The following is a 24,674-nucleotide window of genomic DNA, read 5'->3' on the forward strand; positions in this document are numbered from 1 at the left end:
CGGCTCAGGGGGCACAGACGGAGATGTCAGCAGGGCGGAGGTGGAACTGTGTCATATACGCTTTAATTGGCTCTCTGTGTAAAGTGAACAGACATGACACCTCAGGGACAGGTGGCCTCATTGACAGCTGTCACTTGGTCTGCTCGGGTAGGCAGAGCTCTAAGTCAAGGGCTGACACTCACTTTTTTACTGAACACAATGACCCACGAACAGTCACACTTGAAGGATGAGCGAGAAGCTGGTAGGTGGAAAACTGCTTCACTGAGAAGCAGATTTGATTCATTGGTAAGGGATTCCCCCCCCCTGCATTTTGTTTTTATTCCTTAAACTTTTTGGGTGTTTTTTAGCCAGGAACCATGTGAAGAAGCATATTCAATTGCCATCAGCGTGGTGGCAGGTCTTGGCAGGCCAGGAAGCATTTGGAGGTCCGATGCTTGAAATCACTTACTAAGCATCAGGTGTATCAGGGCTCTTTGTCACAAAAACCCCTTCCTTTTCAGACCTACAATTTGGGGGACCTATCGGTGTAGAAATTCATATGCCTCCAGATGCCATTTTATTTGAAAAATCACCCGCATGTTTCCATGCTACAAAAGAGGTACATGCTATTACAGACAAATAAGAAAACTCAGACTAGTAGAGACAACGCAAGACAACAAAACCAAACCACTGCTAAGCCCATCTGTGGCTCACGCCTGGCTGGGCACCTCCTCATAACCACTGCCACACTGTGTGGCAGGCACGTGAGTGAACGCTCACCATCAAGACAGGAGGACACTTACGGAATACAAAAGCAGTGGTGAATGAAGTGGAAAAGAGCCAGTGGACTTGAAGGACATTGTCACAGGAACGTTCTTGAAAAACAACCAATTAAACAAGTACATTTTTGTTGGTCTCATCTAGGGAGGGAGAAGGGGGAATGTCCCCTCCACAGATGACCATCCGGGACACGAAACAACGTCTAACAAGGTGGGTGGCGATGAGAAATCTAAGCCAATAGTCACAGGTATGGAGGACAGCCCAGGTGGTGCAGCAGTGAAAGTGCTTAGCTGCTAACCGGTTGCTGTTCACACCCGTCAGCTGTCATGCAGGAGTAAAGACCTGGTGGTCTACACCTGCAGGGATTACAGCCTAGGAAACCCAAGGGGACAGCCCTCATCTGTCCTGAGGGTCATGACGAGCAGAAATCTTCTGGGTAGCACACAGCAGATATGTAAGAATGCTAGCAAAAAGCTTCTGGAAACATGCCTGGATGCAGGCAGAGAAGGTACCCTGCGTGTGGGTGCATGTGGAAGAAGAGTTACACTGCTAATAAGGAATCGACCTCGTTTAACCTTGCCTTGACTGGTATAATGAATTAAGTACCGACCACAAGGTCGGCAGTTTGAAACCACCAGCTGTTCCATCGGGAAAAGGTGAGGCATTCAACTCCCGTAGATTGGCCGTCTTGGGAACTCACAGGGATAGTCCTGCTCTGTCCTCTAGTGGCGCTGAGTCAGAACCGGCTCCGTGGCAGTCTAGGCCGAGGTCTCTGGTGTGGCCCTGCGGCACTCGGGGGGGGGGGGGGGGGGGGGGTGATGATGATGGGCCCTGGTCTGGAGGCCCAGGGACAGCAGCAGTCCAGCCACACGGAGTGGCTTGTTCACGTAGAATCCGATGACCATTGGGATGCTACTGAAGCTCATGCTGTGTGACACGGAAACCATCATCATCAACCTCCTACGACAGGTTCACATTCATCACCAGCAATGAAATGACAGACCAGACTCCTGAATCATTTGCAGCCTTTTTTTGTTTTTTTTTTAATTCCAAACATGTATTTTTGTAAACCTGGCATTTCCCAAACAGTGCAAGTGATGTAGAAGTGGCTGCAGACTCTAACACACGTGAAGTGGTGAGGGGGGACCGTCCTCCCACCAGACCCTCCCCCGGGACCGGACAACGACGCAGCAGTACAATTCAGGAAGTGGCGACAGCGTGGGTGGGCCTGCCATGCAATGAAACACTCTGAAAGCTTTTAAACTCACTCTGTCAGTCACACCGTGCGCATGAGGTTTACAAAAAATTGTAAAAGTCGGAAATCTCCATCAGTGTGCTGCAAAGCATTGCGCCGTGAGGACCGTGCCCATCCCCCCTCCTGTGCAGGCTCCGAAGGCAGTGTCAGTTCATTTTGGCCCCACGGGCCTGGATCCTCCTTCCACCAGGCTCTGTCTCAGAAAAAGATGGTCTTGTGAACAGGATGACTGAGTCTCCGAACAGCACATTGTCCATAGCACCGTGTCCTTGGAGAATGTCTGACAGGCACTGGCTGTCTGCCATCTCTCTGCTAAACTGCCTCCCCCCGCCCCATAACCATCGTTGGTAGCACCTCTAAATCTCAGTGACCATTTCACCTTTTTACTCTTCAGGGACCTCATCTGTTATTGCTCTTACCTGGCCATCCTGCTGCCACCTCAAAAGCAATAGCAGTAGAATCCACTTGAGAAACAAAGTGACTTAGGTGACACAGGTAGCTAAGGGCACACACATCTCCTGGGGGGCGGCTGACTAGTCTTCTACACTGAAAATGGGCCTCAGCTGCTCACCCGCCCGTGTGGCGGCGACACCCCTGCTGCTAGCCCAGGCACGGTAAGGGCATCTGATGGGGTAAAGGAGCACTCTCTGTGGGGTTTTCTACGAAGGTCATCAAAGTCCCCGAATTCCGATTCCTGAAAAACTGCCTGAGGAAGCGCCCGGTGACTTCAGTGGCGAGTGACCGGGGAGGTGTGCCCGGAATCACACTAATGCAAAGGGACCCAGCCCAATTGTGCTTGTTCCTAAGACGCCGGGGCTTCCTCTTTGGGAAGGTCCACTTTGTGGAGAGTCCACACTCTCTTGACAGCTGTGGAAATCAAGCATGAGGGGATCGTGGGTTTATTTCGGGGTATATATATATTTTTATTTCAAGGGCAGTATTTTACTCCAGGTCTACAACAAGCAAGCCTTTGCATGTTGCAAAAGCATCTCGATTCTCCTGACGGCCGCTTAAAGCCTTACTGGATGCACCACAAAGAGCTGAGGCAGGCAGCAACAACAGCCCCCGAAACACGAGCAGGTGGGATGCCCCAGCACACCCCGGGGGCAGGAGCATGAATGTCAGACTACTACCCCGTGGAATTTTACAGGAATATTCCGGAGAGGCAGCGCAGACACACCAACCTACGGGCACTACTAGCCTGCCTGCTTACTGAGTGCTTCTGATCCGGGGCCAAGCTGGCGAGGCTGCCCGAGCAGAGCGTGCCAAAGATAAGCCTGCCGTCTGTCCCTTTCCGCATCGCCGTACCGAAGAGTCAGCACCAGGACCCTGTAGCCCCGGCCACCACCAGCATAATCAGACCATCAGAGGCACCTTCTTTCTCACCAGCGGGCTCCTGGGTGGCCACCCTCTGTGCTGGGTGGTGCCAGGTACAGCCAGTTTTCTTCAAGGTTGCCTTGGTGGGCCGGCCAATCACCTTTGTATGCGGTCACCGATGCACCTTCCCCCACCCCACAGGGGCCAGTTCGTGCGATAGATGCAGTTAGTCAAGGCTGCTGATGGGGTTTTCCTGGGCCTATGGATTCACAACAATTATGACAAAAACATGACAGGATTAACAGACCAGCAAAGAATAGCTGCAAAGGTGGGGGGTGGAGGGAGTGAAAGACACCCACACCCTACACTCTATTCCAGGGGAGGGTATTGACTTGATCTTGAAGATCCTGCTCAGGAAAGACGTGACAGAGCACAGCTCAAAACTCTGAAACAAAGGTGTCAACTGGAGCCCAGGGCAGCTAGGTGGCCATTGTGATTTGTCTGTTGTCCCAGGGGGAAAGGTGCCCCGAGGGGAACTTCTTACCCCAAGACTGGGCCTGACATATAGCACCTGCCCCTTAGAATTTGTTTAGCAAGTGACTAAACCCACCCAGAACTCCTTTCTTATGGCTTTTGATAAAATGCATAAAATCTAAGAGGGACTTTTCTTTTTTTGCCTCTGTATTGAGATGCTCAGTGCCCCCCACCCCATCAGTGAGAAAGAACACCCTGACTTCACTCTGAGGTCATGCCTCTGGCCTGTGCTGTCCAGTCCCATGGCCACCAGGCAGGGCAGTGGGGCACATTCCTTAGCTACCTGCATCCAAGCCAACCATAGGCCTGCTCCTGCCAGGTGCCCTCAGTGCTTCACAAGGATCACCTGTCTCCTCTGAGGCCCAGTTCTGAGTCGATCCCCAATGCTCACAGGCCGCCAGCCGGTTCCAACCCCCAAACCAAACTCAGAGCCGTCAAGTAGATTCCTAGCAACCCTGGAGGACAGAGCAGAGCGGCCTCTCTGGGGTTCTGAGACTGTCACTCTGTACAGAAGTAGCAAATCTGATGGAGCCCCGATGGTTTTGAACCTATGACTTCTCAGTTAGCAGCCCAATGCATTACCACGGCCTGCTCAATCTCGGTTCTCCTTTCCTGCCTGTGAGATGGCCTCTCTGGGTGCCCGGGGCTCCAGCAGGCTGCCATGAGCTGTGAGTACCTCTTTGGGGCTCGAAGACCGATGTCCTCTCCCTCAGTAGATGGCTGTGCAGCAGTGGCCACTGCAGCTGTAGCTGCGGACAGAGACCGAGTGCTCGCCACAAGCCAGCGCAGGGCTGAGCATGTCACCTCCATCATCCCACTGCCCTTTTACAAAGTCACCCGGCACTCAAGACTGGGAAAGCCCAGCACAGGCACAAGTCAGCAGGGCCACCCAGAGAGCTTGGCCATCAGAAGCCATTGTTCAACATCAATCCAGGCAGGTGTCGGGGAGGGCAAGGGTAGGGTTGGGGTGTCAGTGCTCTGCCCAGACCCATTGGTACCACTCTATACCATTGGTGTGTCTCCCCGGGTTGGGGTTGCCCCCACAGCTCTTCTTTCAGGGACTGGGCTAACCAACGGAGCTGTGTTGCTGGCAGGCTCTGAGGACAGAGCATTCTCCACAGCAGAAGCAAGCCCAGCTCTCCTCTCTTGGCTTGGCCCAATTCTGAGGCGACACTTGCCCTCCAGAGCGCCCTGTGGGATCAGGCTGCAGCTGCCTTCCTCCGCAGGATTTCCCTGAGAATGCACCCTGCCTGGCTTCCCCCGCCACCCCCTCTCTTACTGGCAGCTCTGTGGTTTGTTTCTTGGAAACACCATCTCAGACCCTTACAAACAATTAAGGTAGGAAGGAAGGTATGGTTACCATTAACGAGGTGAGCATGCCCGACGGGGGTAGTGGAGAATGCTAGACTGGAAATAAAGGACCTGGTAGTATCGCTGAGTCACCATCGGACTGCTAACTGAAAGGCCGGCGGTTCAAATCCACCAGCCACTCCACAGGAGAAGGGTGAGGCGATCTGCTCCTGTTAAGATTGACAGCCTCGGCCATCCTACATAAGGTCACTATGAGTCAGAATTGACGTTGTGACAGCGGGTTTGGGTGATACAGTTAAGCACTAGGCTCTCACCCAGGCTGCTGACTGAAAGGCTGGAATGCACCCAGTGACCCTGCGGGCGGGAAGCCTGGGCCCTCAGCTCCCGGTAAGATGACAACCGAGGAAAGCCCGTGTGTAGCAGTTCTGCTCTGTCTCATGGGGTGGCTATGAGTTGAGATCCAGTTGACTGAAGCCCCACAACAACCACTGCTTCAAGTCACCCTGAAAAGGCACTCTCTGCAGGGCTCTGCTTGGCCGATGCTGGACTGTCTTGCACGACAGCCAGGGGAGATTGCCATCCGGTGGTTTACCAGATGGCCTGCTGGGGCTGCTCCGAGCTTCATGCGGCAACTGTGAGTGGCATGCAGGTGGGTGGTGTCGGCTGCAGAAAGGAGTCCCAGAACAGATGTGTGAGGAATCAGGTTTTCCCACCCAAATTCCTGCTGGGCGTCTTCCCAGGCGAGGTACTATGAAAACCCAATGCTGGCTCCCTAGTGTCCCGCGTCAAAAGGCTGGAGTCCAGGCACCGCGACTCCCGCCGTCTTAGGGGTCCACAGTTCACACAGATGCTGGCGGCTTGGTGGGCTCACGGCATGCGTCTTCTCCACCTTATCTCAAGTTCCAAAGTACAACGAGGCCTGGGCTTTCTTCTTTTATCCTTTTAAACTTCGTGAAGCGTGGACAGGTATCTCCAAGAGTTCAGGTCAGCTATCAGTGCTTGAGTGAATTTATATAACTGTTTAATAGAAATCATAGAACATCGATACAAATATATAAAGATGTCATCAGTATAAAAGGCTTATATTTATAAAAATACTTTAGGTACAGCTTTCCCCTGAGGGTTGACCTCGCACGTTGCTTCCATAAATATTGCTCGGCGCCCCGTCACGCACTCGCTGTCCAGGGTGCATGGTGCTGCTCGGACAGGAAGTGGTCGTGGCTCCAGTCTGGTGACCTGGCCGACGCGGTGGGCGGCCTCGGGCTGGCGCCCGGGCGGGATTTCAGGAGCAAGAGGACAGCATCAGTGGGGCCTCCGAAAAATCTGGAGAAGATTCTTTCTTCCAAATATGGAAGATACAAAGACCAAGGCCGACGGGCGAGTGCTGAGTCATGCCACGGGGGCGGCTAGGTCACTGGTTTTTCTGGACCCAGTCCCAACTGTCCTCGTTCTCTTTCCGGTTCTTCTCCGCTTCGATGATCTCTTTGTACCTCCGGCGAAAGAAGCCCATCTGAAAGGCAGGAAGAGGAGACATCAGGTTTGAAATCCTGGGGCTGGGGCAGGGGCTGGGGCAGGGGCTGGGGTCTGGAACTAGGGCTGAGGGCTGGGGCTGGGGCTGGAGGAGATCAGCCATTTTGGTAACAGGGAGGCTGGCACAGAGACCCAAATCCAATCAACAAACCAGTGACTGCTGAGCTGATTAGAAAACGCTTCCAGAAAGCAGATAGGAAAGGACAGTATTAGCTAGGGTGCCTTCTCCAACCTGCCTGACAGAGCACAGCTCAAAACTCTGAAACAAAGGTGTCAAATAGACAGTAAATGTCTAGAGAAATATGATGGCAACATATGTACAAATATGCTTGATCCAATTGATGTATAGATTGTTTTGAGAGCTGTAGGAGCCCCCAAGAAAATGATCTTTGAATTAAAAAAATCTATCCCCATTTGTACTTGCTTCCACATCTGATCTGCTCTTTTTAGAGGTCACTAGGTTTAGGAGACACCAGACACGCCATCGTACCTCATTAACATAACAAAGCACCCCCTCTTTCAAAAACGTATGATGCCACCAGGTTTAGATTCCAGCACGTACTGTGGAGGGATACATCCATCTGGTCTGCTCTTCCTGGTGTGCTAACATCACCGCTAGCACACCCTTGACTTGCCACGAGGGACGAGGGACCACTGGGAAAGTGTCCTTGGTTCCCTGGCATGGGCCAGAGGTGACACTAACACACATCCACAGCCATGCTCTGCTCCGGGTTGTGGCCTACACAGGACACCTGAGGTACAGGTCCTGTCACTTATCCTAGAACCCACCGCTGATCTGCTTCCTGATGCCAAGTGGGTCAGCCTCTGCCCGTCACCATGGCCACTGGGTGTCAGCATGAGGTCTGAAAATCACCCCTCATTCTAGTCCTGCAGAGTTGGACTCTTCACGGACTCCAGACTTTCTGGAGCCACGGAGGCTGGATGAACCCTGAGACCTGAGACAATCTTTAAACCACAAGTCCAAAATGTATTCTGTGAAATCGGTTGGAAACCAAGTAACAGTAAAGAATGTCTGCCCAGGCTCTTTAAGAACTACCCACAGGGAGACAAATGGACAACAACTCGAAGATGAGATCGACACCTTAGGGGGTGGTGAGTTTGTTAACAGGGAGACCGACTCAGAAAAGGGAGATGGAAATGGCTGCACAACCCAAAGGAGGCCATCACCCCACTCAGCTGGACAGGTTGTTAGGGCCCCAGCGACCCTATGCACAAGAGGATGGGATGCTGTCGGGTCCTGCGTCAGCCACCTTGTCTAGGGGCTTCTACCTTACCCAGCACGACGCCCCTTCGCAGGAACTTGTCCAAAGTCTGTGACATGCAGTCTCGCCATCCTTACTTCTGAGGAGCGAGCACTCTGGCTAGCCTGCTTCAAGACCCAGCTGTGGGATTCTTTCGGCACTTTCGGTATTTTGTGCCAGCAAAATTCATACGCATCCATTCTACTTTGCTCCTCCTTACATTCTATACGTCCACCGTTCACGTGCAGTGGAAATACTGGGGTTTGGGTCAAGTGCACCCGAGGCCTCAGTGACCCCCTTGTTCTTCAACACTGTACAGAGGTCTGGTGCAGTGGGCTTTCCCAGTGCCACGCACCTTTTGATTGAGTGACTACTGCTTCCATTGGCACTGCTTGTGGATCCAAGCGAGATGAAATCCCTGACAACTTCAGTGTTTCCTCCATTTATCGCGTTACCTATTGGTCCAGTTATGAGGATTTTGCTTTTCTTTACATTGACTTGCAATCCATACCGAAGGCTGCAATCCTTGAGCTTCATCCGTAAGTGCTTCAAGTCCTCCTCACTTTCAGCAAGCAAGGTGGTGTCATCTGCATATCACAGGCTGTTAATAAGTCTTCCTCCCATCCTGACGCCACATTCTTCCTCCTAGAGACCAACTTTGGGGATTACTTGCTTAGCATATAGACTAAATAAGTATGGGCAGAGGCTACCACCCTGCCATACACCTTTCCTGATTTGAAACCAGGCAGCAGGCCTTTGCTCTGTTCGAACAACTGTCTTTTGATCCAAGTATAAGTTCTACATGAGCACAATGAATTGTCCTGGAACTCCATTCTTCTCAAGGCTGTCCATGGCTTGTGATGAGCCACACAGTGGAAAGCTTTACACAGTCAATAAGAAACAGGCAAACACCTTTCTGGTACTCTCTCTCTCCAGCCAAGATCCATCGGACAGCAGCACTGCTATCCTTTGTTCTGCGTCCTCCTTTGACTTCCTGGCAGCTCCCTGTCAATGTACTGCTACCACAGATCACTGTGAAATGATCTTCGGCAAAATTTTACTTGTACGTGATATTAATGCTATTGTCTGATCATTTCCACGTTCTCTTGGGCAACCCTTGTTTGCTGTGGGTACAAATATAGCTCTCTTCAAGTAACTGCCTTCCACTTTTCTTGGCATAGGTATGTGAGTACTTCATCAACCTGTTGAAACATTTTAATTGACCTTACATCAACTCCTAAAGCTTATTTTTTGCTAAGACCTCAGTGCAGCTTGGACCTCTCTCTTCCTTCAGTGCCATTGGCTCTTGATCATATTCTGCCTCTTGAAGTGGCTGAATGTCGACTAGTCTTCTTGGTACAGTGATTCTGTGTACTCCCTGCCTCTTCTTCCGATGCTTCCTTCATCGATCAGTATTTCTGCCCATAAAATCTTCTCATATTGAAATGTGAGGCTTAAATTTTTTTCAGTAGAAACTGCTCTATCGGTGTTTGTTTTGCTGTGCTTATTTTCAAAGCAACAGTTTTATATATACCCTGACTACAACCTGTGTGTATAATCCTTCTTGCATGAGAAGTAGGGGCTGCCACTGCAGCTGGCCTTTCTCATTTGGAGTCTGGTTCTTAAAACAGACTCCACTCGCATGGCGGGCAGATCCATGCTGGGGCTGTTGAGTCTGACAGCTCAGGCCAGCTCCCAAGGCCCCTCAGCGACAACAGAGCTTTGTAAGTTTATTACCACTAGGTTCCAGCAGATGGCAACAGAGTGTCTTGAACTAACAGAAGTACTAGGTCCTGAGGGGTGGAAAAGGTCTTGAGGAAGAGGCTCTAGTTACAAAGTTGCCATGCAGTCTTAGCTGGCCCTAGCCACACTCAAGTGCTTTCTTACCTGATCAGGCCAGTTTTCACTTGACGGAGCAGATCCATTTTCCATCCAGCAGTTCCTAAGCATTTGGTTTTGCGACACTGACTGCAGTCCCCACCGTGTAACACCACAAAGTCCCTCCCTGTGTCTCCTGTTTGCATTCACCCTTCCTCCCTCACCCCCATTCCTGCTTTCCGAGTTTTCCAGGCAAACACCCCCCTTTTTGTTTTCAAGATGGCTGCTTGTGCTAAGGCGGGGTGCCTTCCTGGTGTTCCGGAGGGAAGCAGATTTCCAGGGCGGCCAGTCAGGCAGAGGCTGTGTACTGGGAGAGGACAGGAGGCCTGCCCAGCAGTGACGGTGGCTTTTCCGAACCAACCCGGCCAGACCAGCCGGTGGAGCCTGGTTTCTTGTGAGATCCCTGGCCTTTGGGTTGTTTCCTGGGCTGTGATGCCAAGGCCCTTGGATGTTGGATGCGCTCTCCCTTGGACTAAGCCGGGGCCTCATGTTTATGGGCCTCTCTCTTCGGTTACTCGACTATTTAGATAGTGTGTCTCTGTCTCAAGACGTCAGCAGTGCAACATCAGCCCACTATTTATTTCCAAACATAAACAAGCCCCCACTGAATGTCTCTGGCACATGGTTTTAATTCGGAGACAGCGTGAAGTGTGTGTGTGTGTGTGTGTGTGTGTGTCCGTGTGTGCATCTGCATGCCTGAGCTTTCTTTTCTTTGGAGAAGCAGGGATGGGGTTCCACAGCCTGGTCTGGAGGGGAGCCGATAACCCCAGTGGCTCCTGGAGGGTCTGCTCACCCGTACACATTCCTGGGACCACGTCTCTGACAGGTTATTCGACACATTCCTTCTTGAGGTCAGATGCAATGGTGGCAGATAAAAGGAGCCGTGAGCACAAAGCCAGCCCCCAAGCAGCAGCTTCTGGGAAGCCCCTGCCCCAGTTGGAGTCAGTTGGCGGGGTTATTTTGGGTGGTGGTTGTGGAGGTGGGGGCACTAAATACTCTCTGCAGTTTGCCACATCCCTTCTAGAAGGGACTGGAAACAGGCCCGGGGCCTTCTGGGAAGAGAGCAGCGGAAAGGATGGAAAAGCAGCGAAACGTCCCTTTGCTCCAAACCATGTTGGCTTACAAAGGGGCAAAGGGGGGAGAAGAAGGCGGCTCCACGTTGGACGTCATCAGCAAGGACCGAGAGCGTCCCTCCTTCGCTAAGCTGAATAGGCATTGGCCTGTGTGTGGCGTGGAGCAGACTCCAAGAGACCCCTGCCCCTAAATGGTGGAGGGGTTTCTCTCTTCTGAAGGGGAACCACCCCAGCCTCTTCACTCTTTCCACGTGACTCAAAGGCTGGCTTGAAGGAGCTGAAGGCATTTTTTAAAGGTGCAAGTCAAACACGAAGCTTGAATCCCTTCTGTGCCCGTTGTCATCCGTCTTCCCCTCACAGACAGGTCTGCAGGGCTGTCTTGAAGAGGGGGTGGCGGGGTGCTGGCACCTTCAGACCAGGTCAGGAGCTGCAGGAAGGGAGCCAGGGCTTTGGGTTTCCCCGTTTTCGGCCTGTGCGGTGCCTTGGCAGGCAGCTGCAGGTCTCGCACATACAGTTTAAATTATGGCTCCCGGTGTCTGCTGACATGCAGGCTTCGCGAAAACTGATTCGGATCCATTTCAGGGCTTGAAGGAGTGCCTGGTTAGCCCGGGCCCCTCGCTGTGAATTTTGCGCCGGAGCCAGGGCCTGCTGCGCTAAGCATGAGGCTGCCTGGGATGCCGGTGGACGGGCTTCTGGAAGGTCCCCGGGGAGGAGGCTGGGCTGGAGTTCAGCTCTGGGAAAGGCCTTTGCTGACCTTATATGGGCTTCTGTCTTCGATGAGCAGTTCAGATGGGCATGAGTTCAGGTGGTGCACACAGTTAAGCACTGGGATCCGAACCGCCAAGCTGGCAGTTCAAACCCACCCAGAGGTGCCTCAGAAGAAAGGCCTGCAGATCAGCATCCGACAGGGGAGAACTGTGCAGCAGCAGCTCTGTGCTGACCCACGGCATCACCATCCGTTGGAATGGACTCAATGGCAAACGGGTTTTCCTATGGCAGCTCAGTCACTGAAGTGGGGCCGGGAGCTGGTGAGACAGGGCTCCCTCACCTGGCCACATTCCACGTGCCCCTCAGGGCTCAGCCTAGCTCCACCCCTGGTGACTGTCACTGGTCTCTGTCCACTTACACAAGAGCTATCGCCTAGAAGGGACAACTGCCTGAAGAATGAGGGCACGGGCATCCTTGACAGCACAAAGCTGCTGGCCCATAAGCCTCTGAGGTGCTCTGTCCACACCCTGTGCGACCTCATGCCATGTGGCATGACTCGGTAGACAGTCACAACTGTGTGTATACCTGACCATGCATGTGCACACCTAGCATCATGAGCACATCCACGGAAGGCCCTGTCTCATGGCAGCATCGTTGGTAGTGCTACCAAGGGCTGCCCTCAGGACAAGTGCAGCGCTGGGGCCACTTGGCAGAGGGAAGAGGACTTGAGCGTCGTCCTCTGTGAACGCGCCCCGGTTAGCAGTGGTGCGCGCTCGCGTGCCTCTCGGCGGCCTTGTTGAAAGGAGGGGAAGGCATGCTATGTGGAGTGTGGACCTAAAGCCAGACCCATCCAAGCTTCCCCTCTAATCCAAATGCCAGGCTGGACCTTAGGACGATACAGCCCAGACGTTATGCAGTAGGCCGTTGGGCACCAGCAAAAGATGGCCCGATCATCTTACGCAGTGCCCCGCGGGGCGCAGGAAACACAGGCAGCCAAGCCCCTCCTGAACTCCCATCCCACCAACAACTCGGACCCGGCCTCCCGGCTGGTTTAAGGCACTCGGTTTATGCCTCAGGAGCTCTGTGGTACAGCTACAAAGCCTTCCATTTAGCCAGCAGAACCACTAAGGGCTGTGAAATCTTACTATAACGGATGCTCCGGGCACCTGCCTGCCTCCTCCTTTATGGAGGTCCCACCCGCTCCTCCCCTACCTTAGCCACACCTGTTTGGATCTATGAAAGGCAGGTGGGCCAGATGGATCAGCTGGAGGGTCTCCCTGCCCACTGTGGCCACCCATCACAACTGACAGGCGAAGGCACTGGTTCCAATGAGACAATCGGGTTCTTTTTGCCAGGGATGTGGCAACGAGTTTCAGAAGTGGTCAGTCTACATATCCTGTGCGTGCCACTCCCTGCGTGCCCCCTAGCCACGGACAGAGAAGACCAGAGCAGGGTGCGGAGGAGGGGAGGGACCAGCTATGTAGTGCGAGGGCAAGGAGCCAAGAGAACGGCTGCCTTGCTTTCTGGAATCCTGACCCATCGCATCTCTACCCGACAGGGTAGATCTGCCTGGAGTTTCCAGGACTGTGACTCTTTATGGGAGGAGAAAGCCTCGTCTTTCTTCCTTGGAGCAGCTGGTGGTTTCAAACAGCTGACCTTGTGGTTAGCAGCCCAAGGCATAATGCCTCTCTCTCTCTCTCTCTTTCTCTCTCTCTCGGCTTCTGAAGGAGCCAAGATTCAATTCCGGCATGGGATAGTGGCTCCCTGGTACTGGTAACCTGGAGCAGGACGCCTCTCCCACGGTGCTCTAAGCCGGCAGCAGCAGGAGAGCAGGGCTCCCACGGGGATGGATGGGGGTGGGGGGTGGGGCCCGTGGCCGCAGACTCACCTTCCACAGCAGCACGGCCAGCAGCAGGAAGATGAGGATCCCCACCAGCAGACTGATGGCGATGATCCAGCCCACGACGTAACCTCGCGGCTCCAGGTTGTGCAAGGCCTCAAAGACCACCTACGAGGCAATGCGAGACTGAAAACGCGTCCCAAACAGCAGAAGCGCCCACAGCACGACGCAGCCCAGCCGGCCTGGACATTCGGGAAAGCCCAAGAGAAGCGCCCAGGTGGCCGCGAACGACGACGGCAGGTGCTTTCCTGGAGTAGGGCTACTACAATGTCCACCCACCCCTTCGAAGGCACCAGTCATCTGTTGTGAACTGAACAGTGACCCTGCGAAGCTGCGTGGTACATCCTAACCCCTGTACCTGTGGGGACAGACCCATTTTGGAAGGGTTTTCTTTATTGTCTAAATGAGACGGCATGAATGCAGGGGGGTGTCGTAAGTCCTTTTTTTTGAGCTCTAAAAGAGATCAAACTAGCAAGTAAGTAAGCAGATGCTGCATGAAGATCACCATGGAGCCCAGGTACAAAACTGGAGAGAGAGCGAGAGCTCGCACTCGTCCCTTGCCCTCTTCTCAGACTTTTAGCCTCCTCAATTGGGACCAAATAAAGCCTGTGACCAGGGCTTTATTGGTCTATGCTATAGCAACACAAGATCACTAAGACACAAACCCAAGCCCTGAATCTTGACTGGGCGACAATCAGCTTGATGAGAGAGCACTGTACAATCTGCGCTTTGCTAATCCTCACCACCACCCCTGGCGGTAGGACTCCAGCACCCATTCTCCAGCGAGGGACACAGGAGGCCTGGAGAGGACAAGCGGTCAGTTCTGGACCAGGCACCCACTGGCGATCGGAGTGCTGGCTATACGTGTGTGCAAGCGCTCCATCCACGTTATGGCATGCCCATTCTCACAGGACAGGGAACAAACACCCCACAGTTATCTGTCCTCTCTGCTGCTGCTGGGCACCAGGTTCATTTCCAGTTTGGGGCTGTTACCAGGGATGGTCTTCATACCATCAGTACCCCAAGAGCAGGGCACTGAAATCAGTTCTCTTAAGCTCCCAGTCTCCTGTGAGGTTCCTACGAGAGTCACATCTTTAAAGATGGAGGGCCCTGGATGGCGCAGTGCGGACACATTGGGCCACTAGCCACAAGATCAGCAGTTCGAAACCACCCGCCATTGCATGGGGGAAAGATGAGGCTTTTTACTCCTGTAAAGCACTACAGTCTCAGAAACCCACAGAGGCAGTTCTACTCTGTCCTGCGGGTCGCCATGAGTCGGAATCAACTCTATGGCAGTTGAGTTTGTTTTTGGTGATCTCTTGCCCCGTGCAAAGCTGTGGACCCAGTCCCCTTCCACACTCAGAGTCCCTGCCAGTGTTTTGTACAAGTGAACTGAGGGGCCCAGTGGCCAGGAGGAAAGGCCTCGAGGTACCAGTTTGCACCGCCCAGCCAGGTTTCATCGGGGCAGCTGTTGGCAACTCAGGAGGAGCCGATTCCTGCTCAAGGAACCGAGCTCTAAGAAGGAGACTGGTATAGCTTCAGGAAGGCCTGCCCAGCCCTCTCGTTCACAGAGAGTCCGCGAGGTGGGCTATGAGCCCAGTGGGAGCCTCTTGTAAAGTCCAGCCCGTTGAGGCTACACAGACAGCTTCTGTGGGACACTGCCTGCCTCAGAGTGTCTGCAGCCTGCATCCTGGCAGAACCCCGCTGGAGGGCTGGCTTTCTGGATACAGAGAAAGTGCGTGTGCGACAGTTTAGTCTGGCAAAGCCTACAAGCAGGCCTTGTCATGTCCTGGAATGTGTGCTGAACCTTGTATCACTTTCGTGGGGCCATCGTCTGCTGGGACATGTGCTTTATGCTTTGGCCCAACCCGTTCCCTCACATCACAACCATCATAAACAAGCCCTTGGGTGGGGATAAGGGGTCATCTGAGCACCCTGCAGCTTATTTAACAGCCCAACAGCAGCACAGACTCCTGGGAGAGTCGGGACACTGACCATCACGAACACGCTGGGTGATCTAGCTCAAGGCCGTTTTCCTCCAAAATACTCTCCAGTCCCTCCTCTTGTTTCCACCCGTTCACTGCCCTTGTCCGGGCCCAGTGGTCTGACCAGTCAGATGCCAACAGGGAGATGCCACCTGAGGGTACAGTGGTCTAAAACACACGTCTTGTCATGCCCCTTCTCGGCTCACACCATCTGTGGCTTCTCATCACTCTGCAGCTCAGGATACCAGGTCTTTCCAATGGGCCTCCTTCCTCCCCTGACATGTACTCATGTTCGGGGCTCTTTGAGTCCTCTGACCAGTGACACCTGCGCCCACTTGCTTTTGCCAGCTGGAACGCCCTTCCAATAGCTCTGTTACTGCACATCTTAAAAATGATTAAGCTCTTTGACCCATTAGCTCTGGACTGACTCTGAGGTAAGGCAGATAAGACACCGGAAGAGGAGTTCAATACGCAGAGATGTTCATTGCAAAACACTGTCTATTGATACAGAATCAGAAATACCCGGCCCGCTAAACCATGAGGGAATCATCAGGAAAATTAACTGTCACCCCCAAATAGCATAACAGGTTATGAGTCAGGCTGCTAACTGCCAAAGTCAGCTGTTTGAAACCACCCGCCATTCCATGAGCGAGAGATGAGGCTTTCTACTCCCATGAAGATTTACAGTCTTGGAAGCCCTCAGAGGCAGGTCTACTCTGTCCTCTAGGATGGCTATGGGTTGGAGTGGACTATGGTTGGTGGCAGTGAGTTTGGTTTGGTTTAAGCATGGTGTATTATAGAGCTCTCAAAAACAATGGTTATAAAGCTAACCCTCAAAATATAATTTCTGGAAAGTTACAAGCATGACTGTCATACAAATACTGAGTGAACACATGTCCAAGATTTCTCAATTCATTGAGGGGATCAGCAGGGTTGTGAAGCCAGGATGTGCAGCAATTCCAGGCAGAAAAGCAAGAACGCTGGGATCAGACTCCACTTCAGAGACGAGACTGGCTAATATCAGACTGAGATTCTCTACCAGACGGAAATCATGTGCATCTTTATTGGCAAAAGTCGTTCTATGAGTTTACAGTCTTTTACAAATTAATGCGTAACATCACCAAACTCACTGCCATCAAGTACAGGCTGACTCGCAGCAGCCACATCGGACAGGGCAGAATTGCCCCTGTGAGTTTCTAAAGCGGTAACTCTTTATGGGAGTAGAAAGCCCCAGCTTTCTCCCTCAGAGTGGCTGTTGCTTTTGAACTGATGGCCCTGCAGTTTGAAGCCCAATGCGTGACCACTATGCCACCAGGGCTCCTTCTGTAACATCAGAGGCGAGTCATCCTTGGGTAGGCCTGTTAGACCAGCACCTTTTAAAATCTCACCTGTGTCGGAATCGTATGAGGCAGCTTGCTGAAAGGCAGATTCTGGATCATGAGTCTGGGACAGGAACCTGAGGCTATTTCAAATAAGCTATGTGGCAGTTACATAATCTGTTAACTTGTGAAGGGGTGGAGTCTAGCCTGTCAATCAGGTTGCAGCTTGATGACCTCATTTGGAGGTGCCATGGAGATAAATAGCTCACTGGAGTCCAGGTACACACAGACTCTCTCTGCTTTGTCTTCCTGCTGACAAACCACATGGAGACCCCTGATGGAACTAGAGCCTTAGAGCTGGAGGAACCACATGGAGATACTTCACTGCCACTGGATCCACAAGACTTCCCACCCACTGGCCTGTGATCTTCCTGCATTTGGTGTCATTGCACGTGCTGCATGAGTCTGAAGAGGCATTTATTGACTAGTATCAGACATATAGGCTAGTATCAGACTTATGGACTTGATTTAGACTGGGCTGTTTTCTTAACATACAATTACTGTTTGATATAAAGTTCTTTCTTATACATATGATTATCTATAAATTTGTTTCTCTGGTCAATCCAGACTAACACAAGCTCCCAGGACCCCTAGTGTTGCTGGTCCTCGGGCTTTGCACTTTAGGGGTGAGGTCACGCTGGAGTACATCTCTGAGAGGGCAGACATCCTTTTGCCTGACTTCCCAGTTTTACCTACTTGTGAAAACACAGTGATAAGTGAAAAATGGTAAATGCTATCATGCTAAGGGAAAAAAAAAAAGGGCCTTAACAATGATCCAGTCAATGGACTCTTCAGCTATGCAGAAAAGAAAGAAAGGTAAGAATTTACCTGATATATATATATATATATATATATATATATATATATATATATATATATATAATGGATAGTTTTTCTCTTTTGAAAATTTTGGACTTTCCTAAAATGAACTTTTTTTTTTTAATTTAGGAGGCCTGCTCCAATGTGTCCTCCCCCAAGCAGCCCAACCCCATCACCTTTTGCACCAGAATTCCTCTTTCTCTGAGCTGTGATTGGTGACACCATCGGTTTCAGGCTCATACAGCAGAGAAAGTCCACCAGAGCACCCCAACATTTAAAACAGAAAAATGTGGAGATTCTCAGGTTGAAAAGGAGGACATTCAGGACCCTGCCTGACCTGTCTCCCTTTCCAAGTCTTCCTCCCTCCCAGCCCAGCAGCCTCTCAAGCCCCTCTGGAGGACCAGAGTTCAATTTAAAAATCACAGTTCAATTTAAAAATCATAGCTTGGTAGGTACTTCATAGACCCAGTCTAGGTCCTTCTTCTGCAAGGTCATGCTGCATCGTCCCCTCTGCGGACTCCAGGAAGCTGCGGTTCTTACAGGACAAGGGCTTGTGCGTATGTATCCCTGTCGTCTAAATCGAGGCAGTGATTTGTTACTTGACTCTTCAGTGCACAATGAACGAATTCAGTGGTTCTTCCACCATAACACTAGAGGAAGTGCAAACATGATTCTGTCTGCTGCATCAGATCTGAGGGTTTAAGCTGGAGTCTCGGCCTGCGCTCCACTTCTATTTTAAGGGGGCGTTTGCAAATATTAAGGCTGTCCTGGGTGGCAGAGAATAGTTGTTGCTCACCTAAGGTTGGTGGTTTGAATCCACCCCAGTTGTGCCAGGAAGAAAGGCCTGGTGATGCACTTCTGTAAGATTGTCGCCATTGACTTTCTACTCAAACACGTGGGATCACTGTGAGTTGGAGAGGATTTTACAGCAATGGGCATTTGGGAGGAATCCTGGCCACTTGTCCATCCACTCCCTCCACCCATTTAGCTCTCTGTCCATCTCTCTATCCAGTGTCAAACTTGATCTATCTATCTATCTATCCATCGTCCACCACCCAGTAAATGTGTATGTAACACCTATTCCATGTTAAGCACTGTGGGGTCTCACTGGTAAATCAATCACGCAGCTGTTATTTCCTCTCTTGGAGCTCCCAGCTGGGAGCAGATACCGGCCATCGTCCCCATGAAAAACTGTTAAGTGTAAGTGCAAGAAGGGACAGGCTTGCGACTGTTTAAGACTCTTGGAAAGGCATGGGTTCAGGAGCAAGTTCCGGAGGAACTGCTCGAACAGAGAGCTGAAGTCAAAATCGGGAAGAACCAGCATTCCAAGGCGAAGGAATAGGCTGGGCACCATCCCTGTGATAGGAGGGAGCTGGGCAAGAATTAGGCACTGTCACTAGTTCATTCTGAAGCAAACAGAATGAACAGAAAACCAAAGAAAGATGCTTGAATGAGGCTGGAGAAAGGGGACGGGCCAGAGGCTCTGTTAAAAATTGTCTTCTTTATCTTAAGAGGAATGGGAAGCCCATGGGGCTCAAGCAGGGGAGGGGCATGATTTTCATCTCAACAACAACTTGGTAACCAAGAACTACCTATTGCTATCACATCAATTCCAACTAGCAGCAATCTTATGCAGAGCTTCTGTGGCTGTAAATGTTTACAGGAGAAGCTAACCTCATCTTTCTCTGATAGAGTGGCTGCTGGGTTTGAACCGCTAACCTTGTGGTTAGCAGTCCCAAGTTTACTCCATGGCACTGCCAGGACTCCTTGTAACTACAACAGACGGATACAGTGTGGTCCAGCCATCCAAGGGAGTGTCGCTGAATGACATGAAGCAATGAGCTATCAAGCTATGCAATGACAAAAGTACCATCTGGCGCGCATTTGCTAAGTGAGGAGTATTGTCTTAGGCAAATCTGTGACAAAAGAGCTCTTCAAAGTGTTAGAAAGTAAAGATGCCCCTTTGAGGATGAAGGTGCACCCAATCCAAGTCAGGATACTGCCAGTCGCCTCCTGTGCGGGAGCAAGCTGCACACTGAGGAAGTCCTGATGTATTTCGATGGTGCCGGCAAAGGCTGCCGGTTGCACAGGTGGAATAGCTTCCGCGGGGGAAGTTCGGCCCGACTGCTCCGTAGATGCAGGATGGTGAGTCTTCATCTCTCAGTGGGGCCCGGAGTCAGGAGAGACCAGTCCCCAGAAAAGGGCATCATGCCGGGTAAAGTAGAAGGTCCATGAAGAAGAGTCCTTGATCAGGTGGACGGACCCCATGGCTGGAGCAACTGGCTCAAACACAGCAACCCTGGTGGGGGTGGCGCAGGACCGGGGCACGCGTCTCATCGTAAACGGTGCCGCCGTGCGTCGAACTGATCCGATGGCACCCAGCCACCACAAGTAAAAGAACCGGAATGAAAAAGCTACAATGTGTGTGATTCCAACGAAATGAGAGGGGTGGGGGGGCGGGGGAAGGCAGAACCACAGAGGAGACGGCAAACAGGTCAGCGGCTGCCAAGGCTTCGAGGAGAGGGCGGGGCTATGGTGGGTGGAACACGGCATTTTAAGGCCACTGAAAACACTGTAACAGCGGCCACAGGCCAGGAGGCCACTGTCAGGATCACAGGAGTCGCAACAACAGTGTGAACAAAACTTGGTGGAAACCATGACCTCTGTCAGGAGCTACTGACTCCCTTCACGGTGTCCCGTGTGCGCAGACGGGCTTCACGGGCGCTGCCAGGCGGGACCTGGCAGACGGGCTCCACGGGCGCCCCCAGCGCTTTTCCTTTTTTAACTCCCCTCTTTGTTTAGGTTTATATTTCCTTCGCTCTGGTATCCATGTCAGGGGTACTGGAGTATACAGCGGGCGAGTGTTACACTTTGCTTGTGATGGGGGTGAAGGCTTACAGAGCAGGTCATCAGTTTTAAATTTACCAATTCACATGCATTTCGTGTCTCGGGGTGGGTTTTCACTCCCAGCGTTTAGGCCAGTACTTGAGTACTTTGCCATTTGTGCCCCCAGGACCTCCTGCAAATGACAGCAAAAACCCCAAACCCACTGCCATCAAGTCAGTGCTGACTCCTAGCGTACCCCACCTACCCCACCCCGTGGGTTTCCAAAACTGTTGACTGTTTACGGGAGTAGAAAGCCCAGTCTTTCTCCCGAGGAGCTGCTGGTGGTTTTGAACTGCCGACCATAAGGACTTTTTTTTTTTTAAAGACCGTACATAGTAATGGGCACTGACAGTTTCAGCTCTCTCCCTCGGAGCAGCTGGTGGGTCTGACCTGCCCCACTTGTGGTCAGCTGCCTGGTGCGTACCTCGACAGGAAGGCCAGGCATCAGTCATGGGGAGAGCAGTGTGTAAGCAGGAGAGAAATTCTACACCAATTCTCTGCAATCCTAAAACTGCTCTAAAAAGTCAGTTCCACTAAATGTAGCTGCAAAATGAATAGAGGTTTTCGCCACCATGCAGTTAAATCTGACTCACAGGGTAAAACTTCCCCTGGAGATTTCCGAGACGCTCTTGGCACGCTGGCCTTGCAGTTAAAGGGGGAATTCTATGTGCGTGAGGACAATGTGACTTAACAATCCTAGCCAGTCATCCTCCGGTTGATTCCCACGCACGGCGACCCCCAGGTCTTTCTTCCAAGGTGCCCTGGGGTGGACTTGAACTTCCAACCTTTCAGTGAGCAGTGAGCAGTCACCTATTTGTACCACACAGGGGGAGTGAGGGCTCTTTCTTATAAGGGAACACATGGTCCCAGCAAGAGAGGGAGGTAGCTTTTCTAGGAGAGAGGTGCTCCCAGTCAGCAAGGGGTAGATAAAAAGGAGAAATGAGATTGTGACGGGGGCAAAGCTGCTGGTTCTGGAAGGGTTGTTCTCGGGGCAGGAGGCGGTTGAGAGATGGGAAGGCACGGTGAGGCCTGATGTGGAGGGTGCGGGTTGGGGACATTAACTAGTCAAATCTCAAAGAGCAGCATGAGGATTTGTCTTCACAGCACCTTTGAAGGAGGCAGGCCCCAGGCTGGGGCAATGGCTGACCCCGACACCGGGTGCTCCCGCCTGCTGCTGCTGCTGCAAAGTTGGATGCGCCTGTAACTGGCAGCGCTGGTGCCCGGAATATCCCCGAGCCAGTTTTCAGCCTGTGGTAGCTGGCACACCTCAATCACAACACAATTCCCTTGAGCCTTTCTGGAAGCTTCCACGCTCTGGCCCCTGAAAATAAGTGGAATCTACATGCTGGAAATGACCTGGTCCAGCCTCTGCTGGGAAAGGCTTCCCTGCCGCTGCTGCTGGGGGAACAACTCAGTCCACACCCCAGTTACAAGGGCACGTGCTCCCACAATCCACACGACACTGACGCAGCAACAGAAAAAGAGCAACGGGAAGGAGGAACCAGGACGCTGCCACCTTAGGGAATAGGTGGGAAGCACGTCTGTGCGGAGCAGTCGAGGGAATTGGGGAAATGACATCAACAAGTGGAAGACAAACCGTGTGCCTGGTAAGACGGACGTGATACGTACACAGGGAGCCCTAGGGACACCTTGGTTAAGACACTCAACTGTCAGCCCAGGTGGTCATGGGTTCAAACCCCACAGCCCGTCTACGGGAGACAGATGAGGCAGTCTGCATCTGTAAACATGACCGTCTTGGGAAGGCTGAGGCAGGCCTATGCTGACCCTATGGGGTCGTTATGATTTAGGCATCAATTCATCATAGGAAATGCATTTTTTTGTAGCAATACACAGAGATTCAAACATGCCCGCCTACCAGGTGCCAGGCTTCCGAAACTCTTTGTTCTGTTAGAATGTGCAGAGGAGTGAGCGGGGCTGGTTAATCATGGGTCCCGGCTGTTGAACTGGTGACGGGCAGGGGCAGCGAACAAGCGGAAGGACCCTCAACGAGATGGCCTGACCCAGTGGCTGCAACAATGGGCTCTGACAGAACCATAGCCAGGCTGGCACAGGCGGGGCAGTGCTTGGCTGTGTTGTGTCCAGGGTCACTGTGAGCAGGAAGCGAGGAGGACCTGCAGCACTTGCTGATGAAGATGATGGGTTCCAGCCATCAGTCTGGATTACAACTCAATGTAAGGAAGACCCAACTCTCCCTCCCCCTCCCCCAGAGGCAACACCATGGCAAGCATTGTTGTCAAGGAGTCCATCCTGCGTGGATCCAGTCAGTGCTCAGGGAAGCGGAGAACGGCACAGTGCCTTGGGTCAGTCTGCGGCCCAAGCCCTCTGTGAAACGTTGGGAAGTACGGCTGCTGCTTTAAGGACTAAGGGGTGTGTGACTCGAGGCACGGGATCTTCAATCACCTCCGAGGCATGGGCAAGTCGGACCCCGAACAGGGAAGACCAGAGGATGCCTATGAAGTAGGGTGCCGGTGAAGGGTACTGGGAGTACCACAGACTGCCAACAGGATGATCTGGCCCGGAAGAACAGCCAGGTGGTTCCTTAGAAGCCAGGATGGCCAGATGTCATTATCGTGCGCGGGACGCGTGATCAGGGAGCCTGGTCCTTAGGGAAGGACAGCACGTTGGTAAAGTAGAGGGACGGCTAAAATTAAGACGACTTCCGACAAGGTGGACCAACATCGTGGCTGCAACATGGACTCGGACCTAAGAATCGCCGTTAAGGGCGGGGCAGGACCAGGTGGTGCTTTGTTCTGTGAGTGGGTAGAGACGCGACAGCCCCGAACGATATCTTTTGTGCGCCTACTAAGTGCCGGGCACCACGTGAGGAGCTTTTATAACCAGAGTGAAGCCCACGAGAGCCAGATCTCACAGGGCTGTCGGGGGACCTCGAGAGAGCCTGCCTGTGTGAGGGCGCCGTCCTCCAGCCAATCCACCCTGAACGGAAGGTCCCCGAGGCGTCCCTCTCTGCCAGATTCCTCTCACACATAGGTTGTGGCTCTCAGCAGCTTCTGTCCACTGAAGGGGCTCCCAAAAGTCGGTGGGAAAAACTCTTGTGCCTTTCAGTTCTATTTCTCCACACACTTTTGGTAGCCCCCCACCTCCCCCCATGACCCTGAGAATCCTCACTGGGAGGTGGACAATGTAACTCTGTGACCTCACAGTGGGGAGGAGGGCCCCCCTGGGGATGTGACACCTCGCATCTGGGGCAGGACCCGTCAAGGAGAAGCGGTCCAGGACCGACTGACCTTGACGTCTGAACAGGATGTGCTTCTGAAGCCTTGCAAGCCCAGGGTCTCTCCTGAGCCAGAGCACCAGCTGCAGACCACCCTGCCTGTGGCTCCTACCACCTGCTCAGAATGATGCTCCCACTGTAGGTGGGCACCAGAGAGGTCACCGTCGCTCCCCCATCTCCCCACCACCACAGAGATGAGAGGCCCTTCCCCAAGAGTCCCCTCGCCCAAGAGCAGGTTCTCCCTGACGCTCTTTTCCCATGGGATTCATGTCTGAGTGACATACCACCTGTTAGCTCCTTTGCTTGCTGCCCCACAGCCAGCTCTATGAGGTGTGTGTGTGTTGGGGGTGGGGGTGGACAGACATAACTGTGTCTATTTGGACTGTGTCTAATTGGTTGGGGGGCTCACTACAAAGGCTGTAGTTCAACATCACCAGCAGCTCTGGGGGAGCAAGATGAGGCTCAGTCTCAGAAACTCACCGGAGGCTGCTCTAGCCTGTCCTGCAGGGTCGTTCCCAGGCAGAATCAACTCAGAGGCAGTGAGCTTGGGTCTGGACTGGCTGTTCCAGTGCCTGGGACAGTGCTTGGCCCTCAACAAACCCGCAGTCAATAGCCGTTAAATGAACTCCTCTGGGGGGCACCGTCCTGGGAGTTTTCTCCAGTTCTGGCTGCTCGCTCCCTCCCAGTGTGTGTGTTGGGGAGGTGGGGTGGTAGCTGTGGAGGAAGGTCCCTCGTGCCACATCACAACATGGCTTTGAGATCCCAGGGTAACAGAGTGTCATGTGGAAAATACGGAGAGTCTATGGTTCTGGGTTTGCTCTCTGG

The 24,674-nt window shown here is 52.5% G+C and overlaps 1 protein-coding gene across 1 annotated transcript in view; it reads right to left on the reverse strand.

The window, feature by feature from the left end:
- Positions 1 to 1,774: 1,774 nt before the first annotated feature.
- ITGA9 (integrin subunit alpha 9) overlaps positions 1,775 to 24,674 on the reverse strand; it is a 367,262-nt gene continuing 344,362 nt past the window's right edge. The window contains exons 27-28 of the mRNA XM_075547054.1: positions 13,516 to 13,635; positions 1,775 to 6,686 (exon numbers count right to left, since the gene is read on the reverse strand). Of these exons, the coding sequence (XP_075403169.1) occupies positions 6,588 to 6,686; positions 13,516 to 13,635 (219 nt within the window). The 3' untranslated portion in view covers positions 1,775 to 6,587. The remainder of the gene's footprint in view (positions 6,687 to 13,515; positions 13,636 to 24,674) is intronic.

This window comes from Tenrec ecaudatus, chromosome 4 (assembly GCF_050624435.1).
Source record: "Tenrec ecaudatus isolate mTenEca1 chromosome 4, mTenEca1.hap1, whole genome shotgun sequence".
NCBI classification, from domain to species: Eukaryota; Metazoa; Chordata; class Mammalia; order Afrosoricida; family Tenrecidae; genus Tenrec; species Tenrec ecaudatus.